Source organism: Convolutriloba macropyga, chromosome 4, assembly GCF_964194025.1.
Source record: "Convolutriloba macropyga chromosome 4, txConMacr16.3, whole genome shotgun sequence".
Lineage (NCBI taxonomy): Eukaryota > Metazoa > Xenacoelomorpha > Acoela > Convolutidae > Convolutriloba > Convolutriloba macropyga.
Genome location: NC_134471.1, coordinates 25,056,602 through 25,083,158, shown reverse-complemented (window position 1 = coordinate 25,083,158; position 26,557 = coordinate 25,056,602). Strand labels below are relative to the sequence as shown.

At 35.1% G+C, this 26,557-nt stretch overlaps 2 protein-coding genes across 6 annotated transcripts in view; one reads left to right on the top strand and one right to left on the bottom strand.

The window, feature by feature from the left end:
* LOC142337543 (uncharacterized) overlaps window positions 1-8,157 on the bottom strand; it is a 37,202-nt gene extending 29,045 nt beyond the window's left edge. Inside the window, exons 1-2 of one of the 3 annotated variants that reach the window (XM_075386838.1) lie at window positions 5,836-8,157; window positions 1,353-2,333 (exon numbers count right to left, since the gene is read on the bottom strand). In XM_075386838.1, coding sequence (XP_075242953.1) covers window positions 1,353-1,425 — 73 coding nt within the window. In that variant the 5' untranslated portion in view covers window positions 1,426-2,333; window positions 5,836-8,157. The remainder of the gene's footprint in view (window positions 1-1,352; window positions 2,334-5,835) is intronic. The other 2 variants (XM_075386839.1, XM_075386840.1) reach the window with 2 other exon arrangements.
* Window positions 1-26,557, top strand: part of LOC142337547 (ras-related protein ORAB-1-like) — a 555,140-nt gene that overhangs the window by 339,725 nt on the left and 188,858 nt on the right. The gene's annotated exons all lie outside the window — the stretch shown is intronic.

Sequence of the window (26,557 nt, the reverse complement as noted above, 5' to 3'; positions counted from 1 at the left end):
ATAGAATTCAATGCAAAATTTTTCCAAAGTCATTTTTTAAAATCAATCACGGATAGGAACCTTATAAGCAAAATTTCAAAAAGAACAGGAAGAAGACAGCCAAAAAACGAAGGAAGCACTCAACACTAAAATTTAATCTGTTCAAATATTACGTAGTAAAATCTACGAAATTCGAAGTAAAATACTTCAAACATAAACCGACTAATGTCAGAAGAATTGCTCTCGAGCGACAGGCGAGTAGAAAAACACTTCAACCCGCCGGGATTCGAACCACTGACCTACCAATTCATAGCGAGAGGCACTGCCCACTTGGCTGGCAGGCCCATAATTTTGATATGCTGTAAAAAACTTTATGAGCAATAAAGTTTTATTGCTCATAAAGTTATGAGTGAGAGCAATAGAGATCACTCAAAAATGAAGAACGAAAGCGTGAAGTCACTTGAGAAGTCAAAGAATGTTCTAGAAGCAAAGCGCAAAATGGTCAAGCCAAAAATTTGCACAAAAAAGACCAGCACGTTTACAATAACTGCTATGAACTTCGTTCAAGAGCAATCAAACATTTCGCGATTTAGACTGAACGGACCTGCTTATGATGAATCTTAATGAAGTCGGCCAACTATTCGAACACCGTCAATTCAGTTTTTGAACCAAAAAACGGCGTGGAGGCTCTGAAGGATTTTATTGGAGTGAGCAGCAACAATAACCACAATCTTTTGTTTAAAACTTTATCTTTGAAGGCTTGCGATGCTTAGTATGACATACCGGATTCCTTTAGTTCTTTCACCGAAGTAATCTATGTATTTGCATGAAAAGACAATTCTCTTGGAAATGTTTTAAAGTTTGAAGACAGATTTTCCATCTTTGATATTCTCTTGAGTAAGTATACACTGAACTTGTAGCTTTATACGTCAGTTAATGTTTAGGTCACTGAAACAATAAACTGAATAGTTCGGTTGATAATAGCTTTTGGGACGACTGGTGTTCATTGCCAAGTTTATTTCAAATTGGAGCGCATGAAATCAAGTCTGAAGTGAAATTTATTAAAATTCTGAATTAAATTTACCCTTATATGAACCCTATCTATAAAAGGTATCAGGTGATATTTGTTTTTGACAAGCGTAGAAGTTAATTTATTTGATCAAAAACAGGACGTCGCTTCCACCAACTTAAATCCAACTAAACAGCCTGGTTATTACAGCTTTCACCTCAAAATAGAGAAGGCAGTTTATTATTTACATTCCAACTTTCAAAGAGACGACTGAAATACTCAAGGAATTATTCACGCACATATATATGTATGAGCTATGTCTCAATCTGGGCCATAGCTTTAAATTGTAACATGGCTTTCTTACCTGCATTTGAAAAGGTTTTGTAGACCATATTCCTCTCCTCGCGAGGGGTAAGAAATCTGTGTATGAAAGGCATATTTCACAGTTAGATAATTTCTATTATATAAAGCCGACGTGAATGAAATTCAACTTTTTCTGTTTTGCCTCTGTTTCGCCGACTAGTTTTCCTAGCGACAGATAAAACACAATTGGAATAGAACAAAATGCGGAATTTCTTTGAATTATAGCGTCTCGCTCGCAGATTTCGCCACCATTTAAGGATAATAAAATCAACAAAATTGGTACAATAAAAGTACGAATATGGAAAAAATCAAATGAAGCATAAATCGTAGGGGTTGCTTGCCAATATATAAATAATGTTATAATTGTGCCTTCGGGAAACAATATTTTGGACAAATTAAAGGAAGTTCAGGAAATCGTAACGACCACAAGGTGGCAAAAATAAGTTGATAAAGATGATAGCTGCAATTTAAACGCGCTTTTGTTACTCAGTAACTGACAATATTTTGTTTGAAAACAACTTGTGCATCAGAAATAGATTTAATGAAAGGCATAAGAATTGAGCACAAGCTATTCATTATAGACTAAGTTATTTTTATCTACTTAGCTAAAAAGTCCCATTTGCTCGAAATGAAGGTATACAGAATATTGAGTCTGTACATAAATTTTACGTCACTTTTTTCAAGTGGCATGGAAGATGGGAAAGCGGATAAAAATGCATTTGATTTAGGGAATGCAGAGATAAAAAAGATGGATAAAAAGGAAGGGGGAGGAGGAGGAATGGTACTTGTATCCCAGATTGAGAAATGGGTTGGGATTTGGGAAATATTGAAGCGATTAGACACAGTTGCGCTTGTAATACATTATTCGCTGTCACTCAAAATAACCCAACATTCATTTGGGTTATCCTTTCTCACACCGCAGTTGTATCTGGTTGTCTTCAATTTCATCACAAAATGCAGACTAATAAGTTCTCCATTCAACCTAGTCGCGATTTAACAGATTGAACCACATACCATGACAGTCATTTTAAATATTCTGGAAACCTTATGAAAAAAAAAGACACACATTTACAATAAGTGCTTCAAATTTGCTTCCAGACCAATTAAAAGAGTGCATTTTAATTTCTTTAGAAATAAAATGCTTCTAATTTGATTCTTTTAAAAAAAGGACTTCAATAAGAAACCTGATTATAGTACAGTGAATTATTTGCACAAATTCTGTATCTGATAGCTGCACTGCCAACTATTTAACTATTTTGAAACTGTCTGGCTAAAAATCACAAATTATGATAAGCCCTTATATAACAGTAGTTCTGCAATTCAATTACTATTTCATTTCCAAAGTAAGGATTTGATGTTTGGAGATATCATTTAACTTTTGATGATAGGCGAATAATCAACTTCGATCCTTTTGTGGAACAGATTAATACATTACAAAGCAGCAGCAGCAGCCTTACAGTGTTTTGAAAAGAGCAAAGAATAAAACTTATTGGCGCTAGCTTTTGACCGAAAACCTTCAATACAGTGAGCCACCTTTTCCAAAATTTCCTGGCCCCACGCTTGAAATTCGAGACACGTAAGAAGAATGGATGTTTGGATATATCATTTAACGTTTACGACGGCAAAAATCAGATAAGATTGCCTCACAAACAACGAGGCTCGGTAACGTGCGTTCGCACATAATGTTCCGACCCCCCTCATCCGCGTTTTGACTTAAAGGCCCACCAAATGAGATAGAAAACTTTCAAAAAGTCACATATAGCTCAACAAATCACTAAATGAATCAAGTAATCCCGCACTAGAGGATTGATGACACCTGCCACTAATGAGACTACGGAACAAGACAAACGTAAAAGTCAAATAGCAAGAATTATGACCAAAACTCCAAGTGTATATTTCAAAAAACTTACAGAAATCACATAGAACTTAAGCAAAACAAATTAACCTGTACTTCATTAGATAAGATATGAGATCAGTCAATAATGAGGCTCGGTAGCAGGTCGACAAAGAAGAGCAAAAATCAAAACTACGTTTCTCTTTTTGAAAACAACCAATTCAAATTGACTAAAACCAATACTTATCAACAAGGTTCACAAGGAAAGATAATTTATACTTCATAGGAAGCAATTGAGACATGTCATCATCCATAGTACATCACAGAACTAAAAAAAGAACGGCAAAAACGAAAAATTTAACGAAATGTAACAAGAAAGCGGTGTCGCAATCGTAAAAATCATAAGATAGTCATTAAAACAATTACAAATCCTCAATTGCACTTCTTTTCAACGCCAATCAGGGCACAGCATTAGGGCAATAATGTGGCAAGTTGAAAAAAATCTAAGAAGTGGCAAAAATCCAGAAATCACTTCGTATGAAAACGCGTAATACCAAAGCCAAAAAACCATTAGTTCGAAACAAAAACATTATAAGATTGGATCTTGGTTAACTGGAAAGTGGATGCAACCTGTCGTTATAAAGACCAAGCTACGAAATTGACAGAAATAGGATTGTTACAAATAAAATTGACAAAGTCACAAAGCTCAAAAATCCACTGATTTTTCTCAAACAAAACATAAGCTTTCAACTTAACAAACAGATTATCTTGTAACTGCTCAAGAAGTCAGCTTTACTTCTTACTAAAGGACTCGAATCATAAGAGGACAAAAAAACAACAAACACGGACAGAGCTCAAAATTTCACAAACAAATTATCGAAACCAGTGTTGATGCCATTAGACATTGAAAACCATTACAAAGACATTTTTCGCTTGCAACTCCATTTTTTATCTTTTGGTATAAATTTTGCTATTTACACATTGAGAATAAGCTACATCTGAACAAATGAGATTTAAAAAATTTGACAAACTTAAAAACTTCACTGAAGTTTTCTTAAAACAAATATATTCAAACCCCTAAGAGGTATTAAAGAACAACTGAAAGCATATCGTAGGTTCAACTCTATCTCTCAATGAATCAAAGTGGATTTTTATAAAATATACATAGTCATGAGGCTGCAGACAAACAACAAATTGAGGAAAAAAGGAATCAAATTTTAAAAGTTTACGAAAACACATTGTCAAAGCCATAAAATTTTGAGCTTTTCTCTGAAGACAAAATATATATTCACTTGGCCTCATTTTCTTTTAAATAGGGTCTATCATTAATTGGGCCTTCATATGAAATCATTTTCGTCAGTAATCAACATAAAAATAACAAAATTTCAAAAAATAATAAAGACCGCGCCCCAATATAATCCAATCAGTTATTGTATGAATTGAGTTCACACATAGACCAATTTTTTGTTGCGCATCCAAAAAAACATTTATTCATTACATACGCTTGCAAAAAAAATCAATTAGGAAAATAAATATTCCAACAAACCAAAAATGAATATTGCATTTTGTATTACTATTGGGTTAATTTTTCGAAAAACCGACAAAAATTTAATCACAGAAGACTACTATAGGAAGCTAAAGTACAAATCTGTTTTTGGAGTTTTAAAAGGTTGTGACAGCGGATGCTAGATTTCTACTTCCGTCATATTTAAATGGTGGGATAAAAAGCGTTTTTGGAACAATTTTTAATTAAAAAGTCTGAAATTCAAAAAATTGAGCAGAAATATTATCCGAAATACCCACATAAAATCAATTGACAAGCCTCCAATAATGTAAAACCAATAACACTGTTTTTGAACAACACTGTTTTCGACCAACACTATTTTAACACCATTTTAACATATTTTAGCAAAATTGACGAAAACTCGGTCAAAAGAGACGGAAAAGGTGAATAAAAACAACGGGATTTTGTCTACTATTCACAAAACTTTAAACCTCAATAAACTCTCTGTAAAAAAACGAAAATTAAAAAAATCTTTTAAATTCCATATTCTGCGTTGTACGGGCTTTCTAATGATACCAGTCTCCACTCTCTACTATGAATATATGCATCGGCCAAAATTGACCGAACAAAAAACCCATTTGAGTATATAGTTCCTCCCCCCACAAGTGGGTCGGAACAATTATTCTCTATCAGCTATGTTATCATATAACTTTAAAAAAGTAAGAGAGACACATTAATTCGAACAAAAAACATTTCCGTTCTCTTTCAGTGCCTTCAGTGGAATCAGTAATACGACACAGTTACTTCAGTGCAAGAATTTTTTTTCATCAAAATTGATTTCATTTAAAGAAAAATAGTCGGCTGGAAAAATCCAAGTGGTTCTAAGTCCTCAATTCGTTTTTAAACACATCTAGTAGAAATAAACCATTGACCCCGAATTCAAGCATAAAACCGAATTTTAATGTCAAACCTTCATGAAGTTTGATACTAAATCCAACTGAACGAGTTCACTATATAGCAAAAATATATTAGAACAGGCGCAGATCATAAGACATCAAAATTTCACTCTTGCAAAATTTATTAAACTTGACAGGTTGAGACTGTTATGCTGGTTGTGTTTCTGCTAAAAGGCGGCGAGATGCTAACTAGCTAAAGGAAACTGGAACGACGGTTTTGTGACGTCATAAAAATGCTTTTAAGCAAAGGAAGGATGCTGATATCTCTTCTATCTCGAAGGGGACTATTATTCAACAATTACCTTTTAGCCCAACGGCTACAAAAATAGATAAATTGCAATTAAATCCAGCACCAAAGGTAATAGACCAAATCTTCAGGAATATTTTTCAAGCAGAAATAGGTAAAGGCTACAGGAAAATAAGATGAGCACAATTCTAAATAAAGATGAAATCAAAATTAGACAATACTATAAAGCATGTAATCGTGAAATAAATAACTTAAAGTCAAGTTACACAACACCAACGAGTCTGAAATCAACTTATGAAGTAACTAGGTGGAAAAGTCTGACAGATTAACAGACCAGGTTTCATAAACTAAATGTTCGTATAATTTAACAACGCCGTAAAATTGTTGTTAGGTAGAACACGGTTTCGATCAATCCAAAACTTTATAGGTAGCAAACTGTTAAGCTTCGTGACACAAATAGCGATAAAAGTACGATATAAATTTAGGAATCAAAGCTTTATTAGAATTCTGTTAAACTTTAAATGTCGATTATACCGGTGGCTATTTTGTTAAAACTTGACAGACACCGTTCCTATTTTTTTCAAAAAAAGTTCCCCGTAGATTAGACAAATGGCCGCCAAAATGGAATTATTTTAGTCTAAATTGACGGAGAGAAATAACAATATCAAAGTGTAACCTGTATCAAACAAACAACAACTTTGCCACGGCGGAGAGAAAACACTGAAATAAATATGAAATAACAAATACCAAAATAACACAGAAATATTCTGGCGAAGGGTAATTTCAAAGATATTGGGAACGTTTTGAAAGGAAATGAACTTAAAAAAGCCCACGCAGTATAAAAAGCGGATGAAATATAATGTCAGCAGGAACAATGGTCAACCCTGTGATTTATATTTCACCTTTTTGGGAAGGAGGTAAAATGAACTTGGGGGGTATTTATAAGGGTAACAGAATGGATTGAAACAAATAAGACAGGAGATAGACAACGACTTTTTAGAAATATTTTAGGATAGTCAGTAGAAAGAGTGAACGCATCACGTATTTTGAGACGCTGTGTATGTATGCGTTTGTTTATCCAAAATATATGCCATGCTATATGGTACTTTAATAACAACACAAGCAAAAGCAGTAACAAGCAAGGTAGTTCAACTGCACAAAAAGTGCTTTTTGGTGAATTTTTGATAGAATGCTATCGTATTGTATAATTAATGAAATACACACACCTGCGCCGATCGAGAAATAGTACCATCGTCTCAATAATACGAGCGTAAATTTTTGATACGACTAAATAATCATTTCTATTTCAGCAATCAAAGAGCGCGCATTTGACATTGACGTTGATAATTTTCCGAAAATCCAGCAAAATTGCGGAAATACACAATTTCCTCGCTAAAAATTTTTGTGTAAATTTAATCGATGATAAATAAGCGTTTTTCAGACTTCGCGGTGAATTTGTGACGTCATTGACAGATAAAGTCTGGTTAAGCTAGGGACTTCAAAAGAAGGCAAAATCGATAAATCAATTCCAATTGTTTTCCAAAGAGGCCCAAAATAGAGAGTGAAAGTCAAAAAAGCATATAAAATACGTGGGTCACTGGACTACTCAAAGATCAAATGCGGAATTAGAGGGTTGCCAGTTCAATGCGTACCCAGAATAAAGGCGAATAAAAGGCTCGAAAACAAGTAACCCGAATATTGCGACAAAGTTGATGAAGATTTCAAACCCGAATATGATCAATATTGTTATAATACACAACCAGCAATTCATAGAGGATGAACAACTTATAATTTCCCGTATTTATAACAAGTTTTGAAATTGAAAAAGTAAAATAATTAGAAAACTGAAGTCATTGTTTGTTTTCAATATATTCTCAATTACAATTTGTCTGATGGTGATAATAATAACTGTAATATTAAAGCCGACTGGCTAGCCGGTCCACATTGAATTTTATCCGTTGAACTGCATCAATTCAAAGAAAGGCTCAACTGTTTACGTGGACAACAAGAAGATTGAAGCCTAGTCATTCAAAGACAAATAACAATAACTCGATATCTTTCGAAACACTGAAAATCTCAAGAATAAGTAGAGAAATATTCTTTACGGCCACCACGTTGACACGTCGAGACAACAGATCATACGCGGTCATTAGCTGAAAAGAAAAACAACTACCCTGCCCACTTCAAAATACAATCATGATTCCCAGGCCACACCAAATTGACGTTACATGTTTACCTGAAATCACAGAACAAATTAGCCAGAAAACGGTTTACAATGTGAAACCAAAGGTAATTCAAAACAGCTCGTATAGTCATGAAAAGAACATACAATTACGACAAACTCCTACTCGGTCCAATTAAACTTACTTTTCGCAACTTGGCATTTCGGAAATTTGAACTTTGAATGGAAAAAATAAATCACATTTAAACGTAACCTACCATCGGCCGAATTGCCTTCGATCAACTGGTCAGAGTTTGCTCATCGTAGTCGCTAGTTATTGCTTAGGGAGCACATGTTCAATAGGTGGCGGGTATAAACGTGGGGATTTCAAAAACGCAAAACAAGGGCGGGGTATAACTTGGGAGGGGTATAAAAAAGACAACTACAATCATAGCTAAATATTTAGTTGAGAGCAGAGCCGACTATCAAAAAATTGCTCCTAAAGAACAGGCGAGGGGCTGACAGTATTCTGGTAAAGCGGTCTGCCAAGGAATGCTACTCAATGGTGTTCAGACTCTCAGATCTTAATGCTCGCACTTCCCATTTTTTGAAAAACAAAACAGTGAGTGTTTTATTCTATCGATTTTTGGTCTTGTTGAAACAAATTACAAGTCACAGGAAAAATAGCTGCAGAATATCTGATTCATGCAGAATGCCAAAAAACCGTTCCTCAGTCTATCACCCAGAACTGCCAAAAGCAATCTTTCGCACTCGGGCGCAAAAAAAACTAAGACCATTTTCATCAAGTAATATATATGTAATTTTATATGGGGAGGATCAAGTCAACGCCGAAATTATTTCACTGTGAATTTTACTAATTCGTCGCCACAGACCAAAACTTCCTGTGACAAATTACATTATAATACGTTTCACACAACGATGCGGTTCTTCTAAGACTTTCTTATCAAACAAATTTCTTCGAATTAACAACAATTAAAGGACCATGAGGATATCTTACCGCAAAAGCAGCACTTAACTTTATCACTTAAGTACTTCTATGGCTCCTATGACTATTCCATGAACCCATTTTTAAAGTTCAAGAAATCTGATTTAACTTTGAACAAATCACGCTTGATTATTATTCTTGCAGGCAGCGTTCAAAGTAAGATCTTGGCGTTCAATGAAAGAATGCAGTGTTAAGAAAAAAATATAGGACAGATAAAAATCTAAATCATCGGCCATTATCGCAGCAGCAAATTTTTATTGTACGAAATATACCAAATAATGTGGGAGGACAGGTAAGTAACGAGGGTGAGGGAATGGCCTAAACCTCCAAAATCGAACCACTAGCGAAAGTTGGCTTTATTAGTAGCCAGATTAAAGCTTATTGAGTCTATTTTCAACAGCTAACTTAGAGACTTTAAACATTCTCACAGAACTGCTCGTCGGTCGTCGTCAGACATCAAACGCTCAGAAGAAAAACAGGTAAACCAAAATTCCATAAACATAACCGACTAACCTCCGTGAATACTCTCAAACAACGGACGAGCGGTTGGCTTTGTTAGTATTCAGCCTGGTCTTAGGGATGCTAGCATTAGGGTGGGGGCGAGCGTTGGGGGGAGGGGGTCAAGCAATGTGATTGGATGTGGAGGTCAAGCGATGGGGGGTGGACGTGGAGGTCAAGCAATAGGGGTAGAGGGCAAGCGATGGGGATAGAGGGCAAGCGATGGGGCGGTAGGGTTGGGAGGTGTGACGAGAGGTGGGTCAAATCGCCAGGTGGATGAGGGTAAACGGAGTCAGGGTTGGGGCGAGGGTGAGGGGCTCAAACTTTCAAGATTAAGAAGGGCCATCCACGCCAAGAATGTGTATCCTCAAACAGTTTAGGTAAATCGCGTTCTTAGAAAGTATTAAGGCGTAAGGCGCTATGAGAGCTAATCAAGCACTTTATGTCCTCCGGGCGTCATCTGTTTTACGTTTTTGAGGATGAAAAGCTAAAAAGGTCAGACGAAAAATTGTGACACGTGCTCTGTAACGTGGGTGCATAACTTACTGGGGGCACAAACGGAAAAGATCCTGGGCTTGTTTGAAAAAAACACTTTTTGGGTTCTATTTTAAGAAAATTCTGATCCATTCTGATTCGATTATATACTGAAAAATTATTTGAACACTAAGCTAGGCGCAGAAACAGAATATATCCCAAAATCCAGCCTAATATAGAGAACTTTTCACCATTACAGTAGGAAATGTACGATTAGGAAATGTACTATATAACCGTAAAATGCACCCTAAGTCACTCATTAATCACCGCAGTTATTTTGAGTTTGATGGAAAAATGTAAAAGACAATTGAAAAAAGAAAGTGAATCTCAAGACATTTTAGCCCGCTATTTAGACCCAAATTAGTCCTTGTATAAAATCCACGATGCTTACCCTAATTCAATGCGAATAAGTCAGCGCGAAAAGCATTCATCGACGGAAAGGTATACAGGATACTTGAACACTACTCGTTCAAACTTATTTGAGCCAACTTAATGGCTCTTAGTTTCGTCATAAAGACGGATGGAGAAGCATGAAATCCCTAAATGACGTCAGAGGAGAAAACGGGAAGTAGTGATATAAAAGGAGCCTCATTATTGGATTAGAATAGATCTTCCGACTTCGTTAATTCTGTAATGCCGGCGCCCTTTGAGACAAAAAGGAAGGGGCGGCCAGGAACGCGTCAGATCTGAAAGGTTGTCGTCAATGTGAAGAAAGCTCCTAATAAATTGGCTTCTAATTTGAATAATTCAAACCAAAATCCATAACTGATGAATACACATTCCACACCGCCAATATTTCCTCAGAGTTCATCATTTTCAACGCACACTCTCTAAAGGTCATAGATGATTTGTCGAGCATAAGAACCAAATAATACGTCATAAATTTTGTTTTTAGAAATTTTTCTCAGCAACGAGAGGAGCGCGAATCAAAACCCGAGACTTCAGGAAAAAATTGTCATAGAAAAATATGACCATCAACTTGGAGTATATAGCAGAAAATAGAAACTAAATTGCTCAGCAATATTTTTAGACCTCTAGTAAGACTTCTTTGCCCCATTGACTGCTCCCGATGCTCTATTAATTTATTCTTAAATTGCTCGGTAACTAAAGTTGGTACAGTTGGGAAATATTAAAAGAGCTGTCGCTATTTGTTTTATAGAGATACGCGAGTACAATCCATACCAAGCTAAACAGCTGGCGAAAATGTAGCTAATTTTAACAAAACTTACAAGGGAAGAAAATTGTCAGAAGGAAGAAGAAATTAAGCTCAAAAATGTTTTCATGTTGTCTCTTAGAGCAAAACCGCAATCTAGCTTTGCATCTGCCTCTGTTCAAACACCCAAAAAAATCAGTCACACCCCAGTGACACTTTCAAATTTTGGAACTGTTTTCATTCCTACATGACATTCAGATCCATTATAATTCCTCCCCTTAACCTTCTAAGAGGACATATAACTTTTCACTCCCCTTCAACGTGAATGTGATACATCTAAATATAGAAATGTGCTTAAAAAACTGAACTCTCTGAGTCACGAAGAACAAATAAATCATTAGATACAGCTCGCATAATAGTGAAAACTTTGACATCATAAGCTCTGCCATTACATATACATTTTACATAATACACACATTTTTCCGCTAAAATATCCGACAGCTTTGTGAAAACAGTGAAATTATTTTTCCATCAAAATTGCTGAAAAAGATTTTTATTGCATCTTAAAACACAGTAAGTTCAGTAAACTTTTGGAAAAAAAAAAACTTTTTACTTCCTCCGACCAGGCAGCATATACTCAACTTCAGACAATGAAAAACTGAAAACAAGAAAATAGCCATTAATTTTACGTAATAAGATTTCTGCGCCTAAATGAATAAGTCCTCTTAATTTTTCTCCTCGGAATCCATCCTTTGGGTTTCGTCATAATCAAGGGCTCCAATTCCGGATCAACTTCATCTTTCATTGCCAGAGTATCCTGGGTTTCCAAGGGCCATGGTCGTCTTTCAGATGGATACAGGTAATCTTCTTCAAAAAATCGCGACGGTTCTTCTAGTTTCTTTGAATTAATCTCTTCTCGGTTATAAATTTCACTTGACACAAATTTAGTCCCGTTACATTTTCTTCCAGTTATAGGATCAATAATCTCTCCAGCCTTGAAAACAATTTTCTCAATTTCAAACCAAATCTCTTTGTCCATCAAATCCCAATCTTTCGGCGAGTCGAATGTCTGAGGAAATGGTAAAAATTCTTGCAACTTTCTAGCTAACACAATATCGCCAACATTGGAGATATTTCTCGGATCATGTAGGTATAAATCTTGGCGCACTTTGTACAGTCGGCTCGTTTTCTCGCTTAGTTCGGATCGCGTAAGGAATACGAGGGGGAAATATGGAATCCTAGCAGCTCCCACCTGACACAGAAATCGGTCAAAAGGGATGGCCGAACCCCACGCGAGCTCCTTGAGCCCATACCGGAACAAATTTTGCATACAGACTGAAATATAGACAAGAAACGGTAACGAAAAATGCATCTTTATAGAGATCTCTAAAGATAAAAGCAGATAAAGAGCTAGCACCGTACTCTAACCGCTTTCTTTTTCTAACTATTTTTTCTAAACGTCAAAAATCTGGCAATATATGCCAGGCCGGCGGAAGTAAGAGAGCATCTTCTTAAGAGATCCTAGAGTCTTATTTTCAATTAAATTAATTATTCTCCGATTTCGAGGACCGAGAACATTTGAACTCTCTGAAACGAGGTATTTGATAGTATAGCCCGGAGCTTGGTGGAAGTGCAAATCAGCGCTGAATCTGTCTAAAAACCGTCCTAGGTCAACGGTTCGAAAGTAATATTTTCCACTCCGCCTTTGATAGTACTTGCCTGTTAGGGCACCAACTAAACCAGACCAGTGTCTGGCTATATTGGATCACTAAAGACTTTCCTAACTGACAGGACGCGCTTTCACTTGCCCTACTGTGCACTTCAAACGATTTAACAGCTTTGCACAATACCTTTTAGGTCTTCCTCCGAATCAGGAGGTCACTAACATGTTACCTGAGCATATACTGGCATCCTGCGAGATACGCGTTATAAGGAAGACTCTAGTCACGTAATGTTAGGTAGATGCAATCCCAGTAAAGGGAGGGGCCCCAAAATTTACAAGACCTTAGTGTCAAAGTCATTAAAACGAAGAAGCTGTTCATGGAAAACGTTGTATGGACCACATGAAAACTTTAAAAAATAAAAAAAATGTTATAGAAACTTATATAACTTATAGAGTCAAAAACCATAATAATTATTGGAATTATTGGCTGACCATTGATCGATCCAAACAATACAAACAATAGCATCTATGCATCCTTAGAACGCAGGCATCACCCTCAAAAGAATTTGTAGGAAAATAATAATCAACGGCAAAAACAGTGGTGAAACAGCCATATGTGGAAAAAAGTTATCTCTGAAATCCGAAAATTTGTTCAAGCAACAATTTCTGTTCTCTCTTCACTTTAAAATCCGTTTAAAAAATTTTTAGCTTTGAAAAAATTCATTTACTCATTTCGAAAAAATGCTCACTTTACTTCCCCAGTCGAGACCAGATGGTTATCTTGCAAGATTCTGCCAGAAACTTGCAAAAACTGCCTATCTTGCAAGATCTGGCAGAAAAATGGTTATCTTGCAAGACCTGGCAGAAAATGGTTATCTTGCAAGTTCTGCCAGAAAAATGGTCATCTTGCGGTCGAGCTGTCCTCTTATTGGCTCTCATTCATGAAAGACATTTCATTTTGACCAGAAATTTACTTAAGAATCAGTTGCGTGTTTCTTTAAGAAAAATAATAAATTTGAAAGGATGTTAAATCTGGAAATATGAATTATCTGAAGAAAACAAATTAAAACCTGCCTTTGAGAACTGTTTAAACAAAATAAATTACTATCAAAAACTATTTTTCTTCAACTTTATCAAGATTTACAAAACTAAGTCTAGTTTATCTTTTCTGATGAAAAAATTATGTGATAAAATTCTTTGCATCTTAAACAGCTTCATTTCGTTTAATTCGGCTCCTTACGCTTAAGTTTTGAAGTTTTCTTGCCACTGCCCGACAAAATTTGATTATTCACGGCTTGTCATTTTTTTGAGCTTCGAAGGACTTTAGAAGAGGTTTTGCGCATATCTCTTGCTGTCAGAATTACTCGCATTAATCAATTCATCTTGTATGATCTTGTGCAAAAAACTGGATATATTAGGGGATTCTGACAGAAAAATGAATATCTTGTAAGATTCTGGCAGAAAAATGGTTATCTTGCAAGTTTCTGGCAGAATGAATGGTTATCTTGCAAGATTCTGGCAGAAATCTTGCAAGATTATGCATAATCTTGCAAGATTCTGGCAGAATCTGCCAGAATCTTGCAAGATAACCATTCGAAATCGACTGGGGTTGGCTAAACGAAATTTATTGGCAAAATACCTAAATTTGTCGAAAAATAAATTTAACATGAATTACGGTAAAAGATCTTTAATGATACGACTCATGTCTTTCTACTTCAAATATATCCATCGACCAGAAATTGACTGCACAAAAAAAATGAGTGGAGCATATAGTTCCCACACTCTCCACCATCTAGTTTCGGAAAAATTACTGATAATGCCAAGAGCTTTGAAACAAAATGTTTTTGAATCAAGTATTAAATGATGAAACCCATCTATTTCCTATGTAAGAAACTCAAAGTTTTTCGACCAAAATCACACGAAAAAACGAAGTGTAACGTCGAAAGAATTGCTCGCAACCACTAGGGGGGAACTGGAAGCTATTACAGCCTGCTTCAGTCGGGGTTGGAGTAATTGAATTCACTAATAGGGCCTTCAAATGACCTCATTAGGGGAAATATACCACTATAACCACTAAAAAATTAAACTGAAAAAAATACAGCAATTTTGGTGCAATTTTTAAAAGACTTTTAGTATTGAACTACCGCCACTTGAGTTCAGCTGCTGACACTTTTGAATGAGAAAACTTTATATCACGCAAAACGAGGTTAAGGGCGCAAGATTCATTCGAAAAGACAAAACGGTCGAGCGAAAATTTTGCACCAGACCAATACATTTACAATAATTACTTCAAACTTCGTTCGAATGCAATTAACAGCTAAATCTGATAATACTCTTACAAAAAATGAAAAACTTGCTCGTCAATATTATTTGATTAGGTGGAGATATAACGAATGGTTTTTCTTCTAAAAAATTCTCATTAAGAAAGAGCGGGTTCCTGCTTTACAGGACAACATACTTGTAAACAAAACTGAGTCTATTGAAAATGTGAACGGTTTCACTTCTCTAACTGAACTGAACTAATTACGCTTCACGACGATTAGTGAATGAGCTCAGTTGAAATATGAGAAGCAAAAGTAGGAGCACAATGATATCGATCTGGTTATGTTAGAGAAAAAGAAACTTTTAGCAAAAGTGACCGTCTGCTGATGGAAGGATTTGCGATCAGCCCTATACTCATTTAAAATAATTAGTTGTGATGGACTTAATATACCTCATATGCTTCCCAGACTAATTTCCTTCCAACATTTTTCCAAAAATGGAGCACTATATATGGGAGGTTTTCACTTTTTGTTTACGCACCGTAGAGAAAAAAAAGAAAGACACCATTTTCAGGATCTGGTTTTCAATTTTAAAAATATCAGAAAACTGAAAAACGCGTAACTCTGAAATTTTGAAGTGAAATTTGAGAAGAAAAAAGAACGATCGCTCGGGGCAGTCAGACGGGTTGAGGGGAGATATCGCAGTCAAATTTAAGTTAGAAACAGATGAAAAATATTGTAGTCAAATAAGTAAGTTAAAAGAAAATTTTTCTATAACAATTTATAGCTTCAAGCCCAAAAAATCAATGTTTTTTTTCTCAAAATTTTGTTTAAGAACTTTTCTAACCGTCTCTCTGTGTTCTGCACGTTACAACCTATTGTAAGAACCGTTTTTTCACTAACAAAAAATTCGGGGACTTCAGGCAATTTAGAGCTCTCAAAACATCGAAAATCATTTTGAGAAGGTAAAAATAAAATGTATTCTTCACTAAATTCTAATGTTTTTTTTTGGAATTCGGGGACTTCAGGTCGTTTGAAATTCGGGGACTTCAGGCAATTTAGAGCTCTCAAAACATCAAAAATCATTTTGAAAAGGTAAAAATAAAATGTATTCCTCACTAAATTCTAATGTTGTTTTTGGAACAAACTCTTATCATTTAATCAGAACTACAATTAAAGTATTTCCAAAACCTTCGAAATGTCAGAAAAACCAGTATCATGAAATGAACACCAAACCAAACAAATTCATTATTGAAAAGAATGAAATCTGTTATCTACTTTATTTGTATTCTTTATAATGTTAGAGCAGATAGTTCGAACTAATCTTCTCTACAAAGAAATGCTAATTAAAATGGAATTTAAAGAATTAATGGACGATCAAGTTGAAAAACTTCACAAATTTTTAAAATTTATTTTCACTTCTCTACATTTGAAAAAGTCTCCGAACTGATCTTTCCAATCTTTGTGCGTTTCTGTAAATTGAAAAAACTAAATCTTTCCTTGACAGCAAAACTCGATCTGCTAACGTTAGAGGAAGTTGAAATTTTCGCAAAAGTGACAGTCAGTTGTTGGAAGGATTTCTGATCAGCCCCTATACTCAATTAAAATAATTAGTTGCGATGTCTTTGAAAACGCTTTCTCAGGAAAAATTTTAATGAATTAATTCAATTCCTGCAGAATTTTTCACAGGTTTTTATCAAAAACCTAAACAACTGTGAAGAAATTCAGCATATACTTTGCAAATTTCTGGGAACATTTCCTAAATGCCCGAAGAAAAGCTTGAAATGCCCAACGAAAACACTTGGAAGCCAAATTGCAACCTACAAAATGCTCGTTTGTTCAATTTTGCTCAACCATCATTCACACGAACTACACAACCATCGCGAGAATGGGAAACGCAATCCACTTAGCAACCAGAAAGATTTTTTGTTCGTTTTTGTATCATATGTAACAAAACTTTTAGTAATCTTCATACGCCTCAAAAAAGTCTGAATATACCTCAAATGCTTCCCAGACTATTTTTGTTCCAACACTTTCCAAAAATGGAGGAATATATATGCGAGATTTTCACTTTTTGTTTACGCACCGTAAAAAAAGAAAGGAACCATTTTGTAGCACTCAGTATCCAGTTTTCATTTTTATAAAATATCAGAAATTGGAAAAAAGGGGAACTCTGAAATTTTGAAGGGAAATTTGAGAAGGAAAAAAAACGACCGCTCGGGGGCAGTCGGGTGTGTTGGGGGGACATATTGCATTGAAATTTAAGATAACAACAAACAAAAAAATTTTAGTGAAATAGGTTAGGTTATAAGATTTTTCAATAACACTAAGGAAGGATTTTTGATCAGCCCCTATTTTCATTCAAGATAATTAGTTGCGATGGCATTGAAAACGCCTACTTTGGAAAAATTTTAATGAATTAATTCAATTCCTGCAGAATTGTTCACAGGTTTTTATCAAAACCCTAAACAACTGTGTAGAAATTCAGCATATACTTCGCAAATTGCTGTGAACATTTCCTAAATGCCCCAAGAATAGCTTGAAATGCCCATAGAAATCACTTGGAAGCAAAAATGCAACCTACAAAATGCTCGTTTGTTCAATTTTGCAAAACCACCATTCACACGAACTGCACGACCATCGCGAGAATCGGAAACGTAATCCATGCAGCAAACAGAAATATTTTTTGTTTGTCTTTGTATCATATGTAACAAAATTTTTAGTAAACCTCAAACGACTCAAAAAGTTCGGAGTATTCCTCAAATGCTTACCAGGCTACTTTTGTTCCGACACTTCCCAAAAATGAAGGAATATGTATGCGAGGTTTCAACCTTTTGTTTACGCACCGTAGAAAAAAGAAAGGAACCATTTTGTAGCACTCAGTATCCAGTTTTCATTTTTATAAAATATCAGAAATTGGAAAAAAGGGGAACTCTGAAATTTTGAAGGGAAATTTGAGAAGGAAAAAAAACGACCGCTCGGGGGCAGTCGGGTGTGTTGGGGGGACATATTGCATTGAAATTTAAGATAACAACAAACAAAAAAATTTTAGTGAAATAGGTTAGGTTATAAGATTTTTCAATAACACTAAGGAAGGATTTTTGATCAGCCCCTATTTTCATTCAAGATAATTAGTTGCGATGGCATTGAAAACGCCTACTTTGGAAAAATTTTAATGAATTAATTCAACTCCTGCAGAATTGTTCACAGGTTTTTATCAAAACCCTAAACAACTGTGTAGAAATTCAGCATATACTTCGCAAATTGCTGTGAACATTTCCTAAATGCCCCAAGAATAGCTTGAAATGCCCATAGAAATCACTTGGAAGCAAAAATGCAACCTACAAAATGCTCGTTTCTTCAATTTTGCAAAACCACCATTCACACGAACTGCACGACCATCGCGAGAATCGGAAACGTAATCCATGCAGCAAACAGAAAAATTTTTTGTTTGTCTTTGTATCATATGTAACAAAATTTTTAGTAAACCTCAGACGACTCAAAAAGTTCGGAGTATTCCTCAAATGCTTACCAGGCTACTTTTGTTCCGACACTTCCCAAAAATGAAGGAATATGTATGCGAGGTTTCAACCTTTTGTTTACGCACCGTAGAAAAAAGAAAGGAACCATTTTGTAGCCCTCAGTATCTAGTTTTGATTTTAATAAAATATCAGAAATTGGAAAAAAGGGGAACTCTGAAATTTTGAAGGGAAATTTGAGAAGGAAAAAAAACGACCGCTCGGGGGCAGTCGGGTGTGTTGGGGGGACATATTGCATTGAAATTTAAGATAATAACAAACAAAAAATTTTAGTGAAATAGGTTAGGTTATAAGATTTTTCAATAACACTAAGGAAGGATTTTTGGTCAGCCCCTATACTCATTCAAGATAATTAGTTGCGATGGCATTGAAAACGCCTACTTTGGAAAAATTTTAATTAATTAATTCAATTCCTGCAGAATTTTTCACAGGTTTTTATCAAAAACCTAAACAACTGTGAAGAAATTCAGCATATACTTTGCAAATTTCTGGGAACATTTCCTAAATGCCCGAAGAAAAGCTTGAAATGCCCAACGAAAACACTTGGAAGCCAAATTGCAACCTACAAAATGCTCGTTTGTTCAATTTTGCACAACCACCATTCACACAAACTGCACGACCATCGCGAGAATGGGAAACGCAATCCATGCAGCATACAGACAAATTTTTGTTTGTTTTTGTATCATATGTAACAAAACTTTTAGTAATCTTCATACGCCTCAAAAAAGTCTTAATATACCTCAAATGCTCCCCAGACTATTTTTGTTCGAACACTTTCCAAAAATGGAGGAATATACATGTGAGGTTTTCAATTTGTCTTTACGCACCGTAGAAAAAAGAAAGCAACCATATCGTAGCAATAAGTATCTAGTTTTCATTTTTATAAAATATCAAAAATGGAAAAAAGGGGAACTCTGAAAATTTGAAGGGAAATTTGAGAAGGAAAAAGAACGACCGCTCAGGGGCAGTCGGGTTAGTTGGGGTGACATATCGCATTGAAATTTTAGATAACAAACAAAAAAAATTTAGTGAAATAGGTTAGGTTATAAAACACTAAGGAAGGATTTTTGATCAGCCCCTATACTCATTCAAGTTAAATAGTTGCGATGGCATTGAAAACGCCTACTTTGGAAAAATTTTAATGAATTAATTCAATTCCTGCAGAATTTTTCACAGGTTTTTATCAAAAACCTAAACAACTGTGTAGAAATTCAGCATATACTTTGCAAATTTCCGGGAACATTTCCTAAATGCCCGAAGAACAGCTTGAAATTCCCAAAGAAAACACTTGGAAGCCAAATTGCAACCTATAAAATGCTCGTTTGTTCAATTTTCCACAACCACCACTCACACGAACTGCAAGACCATCGCGAGAATGGGAAACGCAATCCATGGAGCAAACAGAAATATTTTTTGTTTGTTTTTGTGTCATATGTAACAAAACTTTTAGTAATCTTCATACGCCTCAAAAAAGTCTGAATATACCTCAAATGCTTCCCAGACTATTTTTGTTCCAACACTTTCCAAAAAGGGAGGAATATATTTGCGAGTTTTTCACTTTTTGTTTACGCACCGTAGAAAAAAAGGAACAATATTGTAGCACTCAGTATCTAGTTTTCATTTTTATAAAATATCAGAAATTGGAAAAAAGAGGAACTCTGAAATTTTGAAGGGAAATTTTAGAAGGAAAACGAACGATCACTCGGGGGCAGTCGGGTGTGTTGGGGGGGGGGGGGGGACATATCGCATTGAAAACTAAGACAGAAACTAACAAAAAATTTTTTAGTGAAATAAGTTAGGTTAAACGACTTTTCCATAACACTAAGGAAAGATTATTGATCAGTCGTTTAACCTAACCTATTACACTAAAAATTTTTCGTTAGTTTCTGTCTTAAATTTCAATGCGACATGTCCCCCCAACTTACCCGACTGCCCCCGAGCGATCGTTCGTTTTCCTTCTATAATTTCCCTTCAAAATTTCAGGGTTCCCCTTTTTTCCAATTTCTGATATTTTATAAAAAATGAAAACTAGATACTGAGTGCTACAATATTGTTCCTTTCTTTTTTTCTACGGCGCGTAAACAAAAAGTGAAAACCTCGCAAATATATTCCTCCATTTTTGGAAAGTGTTCGAACAAAAATAGTCTGGGAAGCATTTGAGGTATATTCAGACTTTTTTGAGGCGTATGAAGGTTAATAAAAAATTTTGTCACTTCTGTTTGCTGCGTGGATTGCGTTTCCCATTCTCGCGATGGTCGTGTAGTTCGTGTGAATGGTGGTTGAGCAAAATTGAACAAACGAGCATTTTATAGGTTGCAATTGGGCTTCCATGTGTTTTAACTACAAGCTTTTCTTCGGGCATTTGGGAAATGTTCCCACAAATTTGCAATGTTTATGTTGAATTTCTACACAGTTGCTTAGGTTTTTGATAAAAACCTGTGAAAAAGTCCTGCAGGAATTGAATGAATTCATTAAAATTTTTCAAAAGTAAGCGTTTTCAATGCCATCGCAACTAATTATCTTAAATGAGTATAGGGGCTGATCAAAAATCTAAGAAAGTTGAAATTTTCGCAAAAGTGACAGTCAGTTGTTGGAAGGATTTCTGATCAGCCCCTATACTCATTTAAAATAATTAGTTGCGATGTCTTTGAAAACGCTTTCTCAGGAAAAATTTTAAAGAATTCATTCAAATCCTGCAGAATTTTTCACATGTTTTTATCAAAAACCTAAGCAACTGTGTAGAAATTCAGCATATACTTTGCAAATTTCTGGGAACATTTCCTAAATGCCCGAAGAAAAGCTTGTAGTTGAAACACTTGGAAGCCCAATTGCAACCTATAAAATGCTCGTTTGTTCAATTTTGCTCAACCATCATTCACACGAACTACACAACCATCGCGAGAATGGGAAACGCAATCCACGCAGCAAACAGAAATATTTTTTTGTTTTTTTGTATCATGTAACAAAATTTCTATTAACCTTCATACGCCTCAAAAAAGTCTTAATATTCCTCAAATGCTTCCCAGACTACTTTTGTCCCAACACTTTCCAAAATGAAGGAATATATATGAAAGGTTTCAACCTTTTGTTTACGCACCGAGAAAAAAAATAAAGGAACCATTTTGTAGCCCTCAGTATCTAGTTTTCATTTTAATAAAATATCAGAAATTGGAAAAAAGGGGAACTCTGAAATTTTGAAGGGAAATTTGAGAAGGAAAGAGAACGATCGCTCGGGGGCAGTCGGGTGTGTTGGGGGGACATATCGCATGGAAATTTAAGATAGAAACTAACGAGAAGTTTTAGTGAATTAGGTTAGGTTAAACGACTTTTCCATAACACTAAGGAAAGGTTTTTGATCAGCCCTTATACTCATTTAAGATAATTAGTTGCCATGGCATTGAAAACGCTTACTTTTGAAAAATTTTAATGAATTCATTCAATTCCTGCAGGAATTTTTCACAGGTTTTTATCAAAAACCTAAGCAACTGTGTAGAAATTCAGCATAAACTTTGCAAATTTGTGGGAACATTTCCCAAATTCCCGAAGAAAAGCTTGTGATTAAAACACTTGGAAGCCAAATTGCAACCTATAAAATGCTCGTTTGTTCAATTTTGCACAACCACCATTCACACGAACTGCACTACCATCGTGAGAATGGGAAACGCAATCCACGCAGTAAACAGAAGCATTTTTTGTTCGTTTTTGTATCATATGTAACAAAACATTTAGTAATCTTCATACGCCTCAAAAAAGTCTGAATATACCTCAAATGCTTCCTACTTTTGTTCCAACACTTTCCAAAAAGGGAGGAATATATTTGCGAGTTTTTCACTTTTTGTTTACGCACCGTAGAAAAAAGGAACCATTTTGTAGCCCTCAGTATCTAGTTTTCATTTTTCTAAAATATCAGAAATTTGAAAAAAGGGGAACTCTGAAAATTTGAAGGGAAACTTGAGAAGGAAAAACGACCGCTCGGGGGCAGTGGGGTATGTTGGGGGGACATATCGCATTGAAAATTAAGATAGAAACAAACGAAAAAAAAATTAGTGAAATAGGTGAGGTTAAAAGATTTTTCAATAACACTAAGGAAAGATTTTTGATCAGCCCCTATACTCATTCAAGATAATTAGTTGCGAGGAAATTGAAAACGCTTACTTTGGAAAAAGCTTAATGAATTCATTCAATTCCTGCAGGAATTCTTTACAGCTTTTTATCAAAAACCTAAGCAACTGTGTTGAAATTCAGCATATACTTAGCAAATTTCTGGGAACACTTTCTAAACGCCCGAAGAAAAGCTTGTAGTTAAAACACTTGGAAGCCAAATTGCAACCTATAAAATGCTCGTTTGTTCAATTTTGCACAACCACCAATCACACGAACTTCACGACCATCGCGAGAATGGGAAACGCAATCCACGCAGCAAACAGAAGTTTTTTTTGTTCGTTTTTGTATCATATGTAACAAAACTTTTAGTAATCTTCATACGCCTCAAAAAAGTCTGAATATACCTCAAATGCTTCCTACTTTTGTTCCAACACTTTCCAAAAAGGGAGGAATATATTTGCGAGTTTTTCACTTTTTGTTTACGCACCGTAGAAAAAAGGAACCATTTTGTAGCCCTCAGTATCTAGTTTTCATTTTTCTAAAATATCAGAAATTTGAAAAAAGGGGAACTCTGAAAATTTGAAGGGAAACTTGAGAAGGAAAAACGACCGCTCGGGGGCAGTGGGGTATGTTGGGGGGACATATCGCATTGAAAATTAAGATAGAAACAAACGAAAAAAAAATTAGTGAAATAGGTCAGGTTAAAAGATTTTTCAATAACACTAAGGAAAGATTTTTGATCAGCCCCTATACTCATTCAAGATAATTAGTTGCGAGGAAATTGAAAACGCTTACTTTGGAAAAAGCTTAATGAATTCATTCAATTCCTGCAGGAATTCTTTACAGCTTTTTATCAAAAACCTAAGCAACTGTGTTGAAATTCAGCATATACTTTGCAAATTTCTGGGAACACTTTCTAAACGCCCGAAGAAAAGCTTGTAGTTAAAACACTTGGAAGCCAAATTGCAACCTATAAAATGCTCGTTTGTTCAATTTTGCACAACCACCAATCACACGAACTTCACGACCATCGCGAGAATGGGAAACGCAATCCACGCAGCAAACAGAAGTTTTTTTTGTTCGTTTTTGTATCATATGTAACAAAACTTTTAGTAATCTTCATACGCCTCAAAAAAGATTGAATATACCTCAATTGCTTCCTAGACTAATTTTGTTCCAACACTTTCCAAAATGGAGGAATAAATAAATGCGAGGTTTTCACTTTTTGTTTACGCACCGTAGAAAAAAAAGAAAGGAACCATATTGTAGCACTCAGTATCTAATTTTGATTTTTATAGAATATCAGAAATTGGAAAAGAGGGCAACTCTGAAATTTTGAAGGGAAATTTGAGAAGGAAGAAGAACGACCGCTCGGGGGCAGTCGGGTGTGTTGGGGGGACATATCGCATTGAAATTAAAGATAATAACAAACGAAAAAAATTTTAGTGAAATAGGTTAGGTTAAAAGATTTTTCAATAACACTAAGGAAGGATTTTTGATCAGCCCTTATACTCATTCAAGATAATTAGTTGCAAGGGCAATGAAAACGCTTACTTTGGGGAAAAAATTTTAATGAATTCATTCAATTCCTGCAGGAATTTTTCACAGGTCTTTATTAAAAACCTATGAAACTGTGTAGAAATTCAGCATATACTTTGCAAATTTCTGGGAACACTTTCCAAACGCCCGAAGAAAAGCTTGTAGTTAAAACACTTGGAAGCCCAATTGCAACCCATAAAATGCTCGCTTGTTCAATTTTGCTCAACCACCATTCACACGAACTACACGACCATCGCAGGAATGGGAAACGCAATCCACGCAGCAAACAAATATTTTTTGTTTGTTTTTGTATCATACGTAACAAAACTTTTAGTAATCTTCAAACGCCTCAAAAAAGTCTTAATATATCTCAAATGCTTCCCAGACTATTTTTGTTCCAACAATTTCCAAAAATGGAGGAATGCATATGCAAGGTTTTCACTTTTTGTTTACGCACCGTAAAAAAAGAAAGGAACAATTTTGTAGCCCTCAGTATCTATTTTTCATTTTTATAAAACATCAGAAATTGGAAAAAAACGACTTTTGTTCCAAAAATGGAGGAATAAATATGCGACGTTTTCACTTTTTGCTTACGCACCGTAGCAAAAAGAAAGCAACCATTTTGTAGCCCTCAATATCTAGTTTTCATTTTTATAAAATATCAGAAATTGGAAAAAAGGGGAACTCTGAATATTTGAAGAGAAATTTGAGAAGGAAACAGAACGATCGGGTTTGTTGGGGGGACATATCGCATTGAAATTTAAGATAGAAACAAACGAAAAAATTTTTTAGTCAAATAGGTCAGGATAAAAGATTTTTCAATAACACTAAGGAACGATTTTTGAACAGCCCCTATACTCATTTAAGATAATTATTTGCGATGGCATTGGAGGCGCTTACTTCCTCCAAAAAAGGAGGAATAAACATGCGAGGTTTTCACTTTTTGTTTACGCACCGTAGAAAAAAGAAAGGAACCATTCTGTAGCTCTCAGTATCTAGTTTTCATTTTTATAAAACTATAAAATTTTTAATAAAACATCAAAATTTTTAGTAATCTTTATACGCCTCAAAAAGTCTGAATATACCTCAAAAGCTTCACAGACTATTTTTGTTCCAACACTTTCCAAAAATGGAGAAATAAATATGCGAGGTTTTCACTTTTTGTTTACGCACCGTAAAAAGAAAGGAACCATTTTGTAGCCCTCAGTATCTAGTTTTCATTTTTATAAAATTTTAGAAATTGGAAAAAAGGGGAACTCTGAAATTTTGAAGGGAAATTTGAGAAGGAAACAGAAAAATCGCTCGGGGGCAGTGGGGTGTGTTGCGGGGACATATCGCATTGAAATTAAAGATAGAAACAAACGAAAAAAAATTTAGTGAAATAGGTCAGGTTAAAAGATTTTTCAATAACACTAACTTTTAGTGTAACAAAACTTTTAGCAATCTTCATACGCCTCAAAAAAGATTGAATATACCTCAATTGCTTCCTAGACTAATTTTGTTCCAACACTTTCCAAAATGGAGGAATAAATAAATGCGAGGTTTTCACTTTTTGTTTACGCACCGTAGAAAAAAAAAGAAAGGAACCATATTGTAGCACTCAGTATCTAATTTTGATTTTTATAGAATATCAGAAATTGGAAAAGAGGGCAACTCTGAAATTTTGAAGGGAAATTTGAGAAGGAAGAAGAACGACCGCTCGGGGGCAGTCGGGTGTGTTGGGGGGACATATCGCATTGAAATTAAAGATAATAACAAACGAAAAAATTTTTAGTGAAATAGGTTAGGTTAAAAGATTTTTCAATAACACTAAGGAAGGATTTTTGATCAGCCCTTATACTCATTCAAGATAATTAGTTGCAAGGGCAATGAAAACGCTTACTTTGGGGAAAAAATTTTAATGAATTCATTCAATTCCTGCAGGAATTTTTCACAGGTCTTTATTAAAAACCTATGAAACTGTGTAGAAATTCAGCATATACTTTGCAAATTTCTGGGAACACTTTCCAAACGCCCGAAGAAAAGCTTGTAGTTAAAACACTTGGAAGCCCAATTGCAACCCATAAAATGCTCGCTTGTTCAATTTTGCTCAACCACCATTCACACGAACTACACGACCATCGCAGGAATGGGAAACGCAATCCACGCAGCAAACAAATATTTTTTGTTTGTCTTTGTATCATATGTAACAAAATTTTTAGTAAACC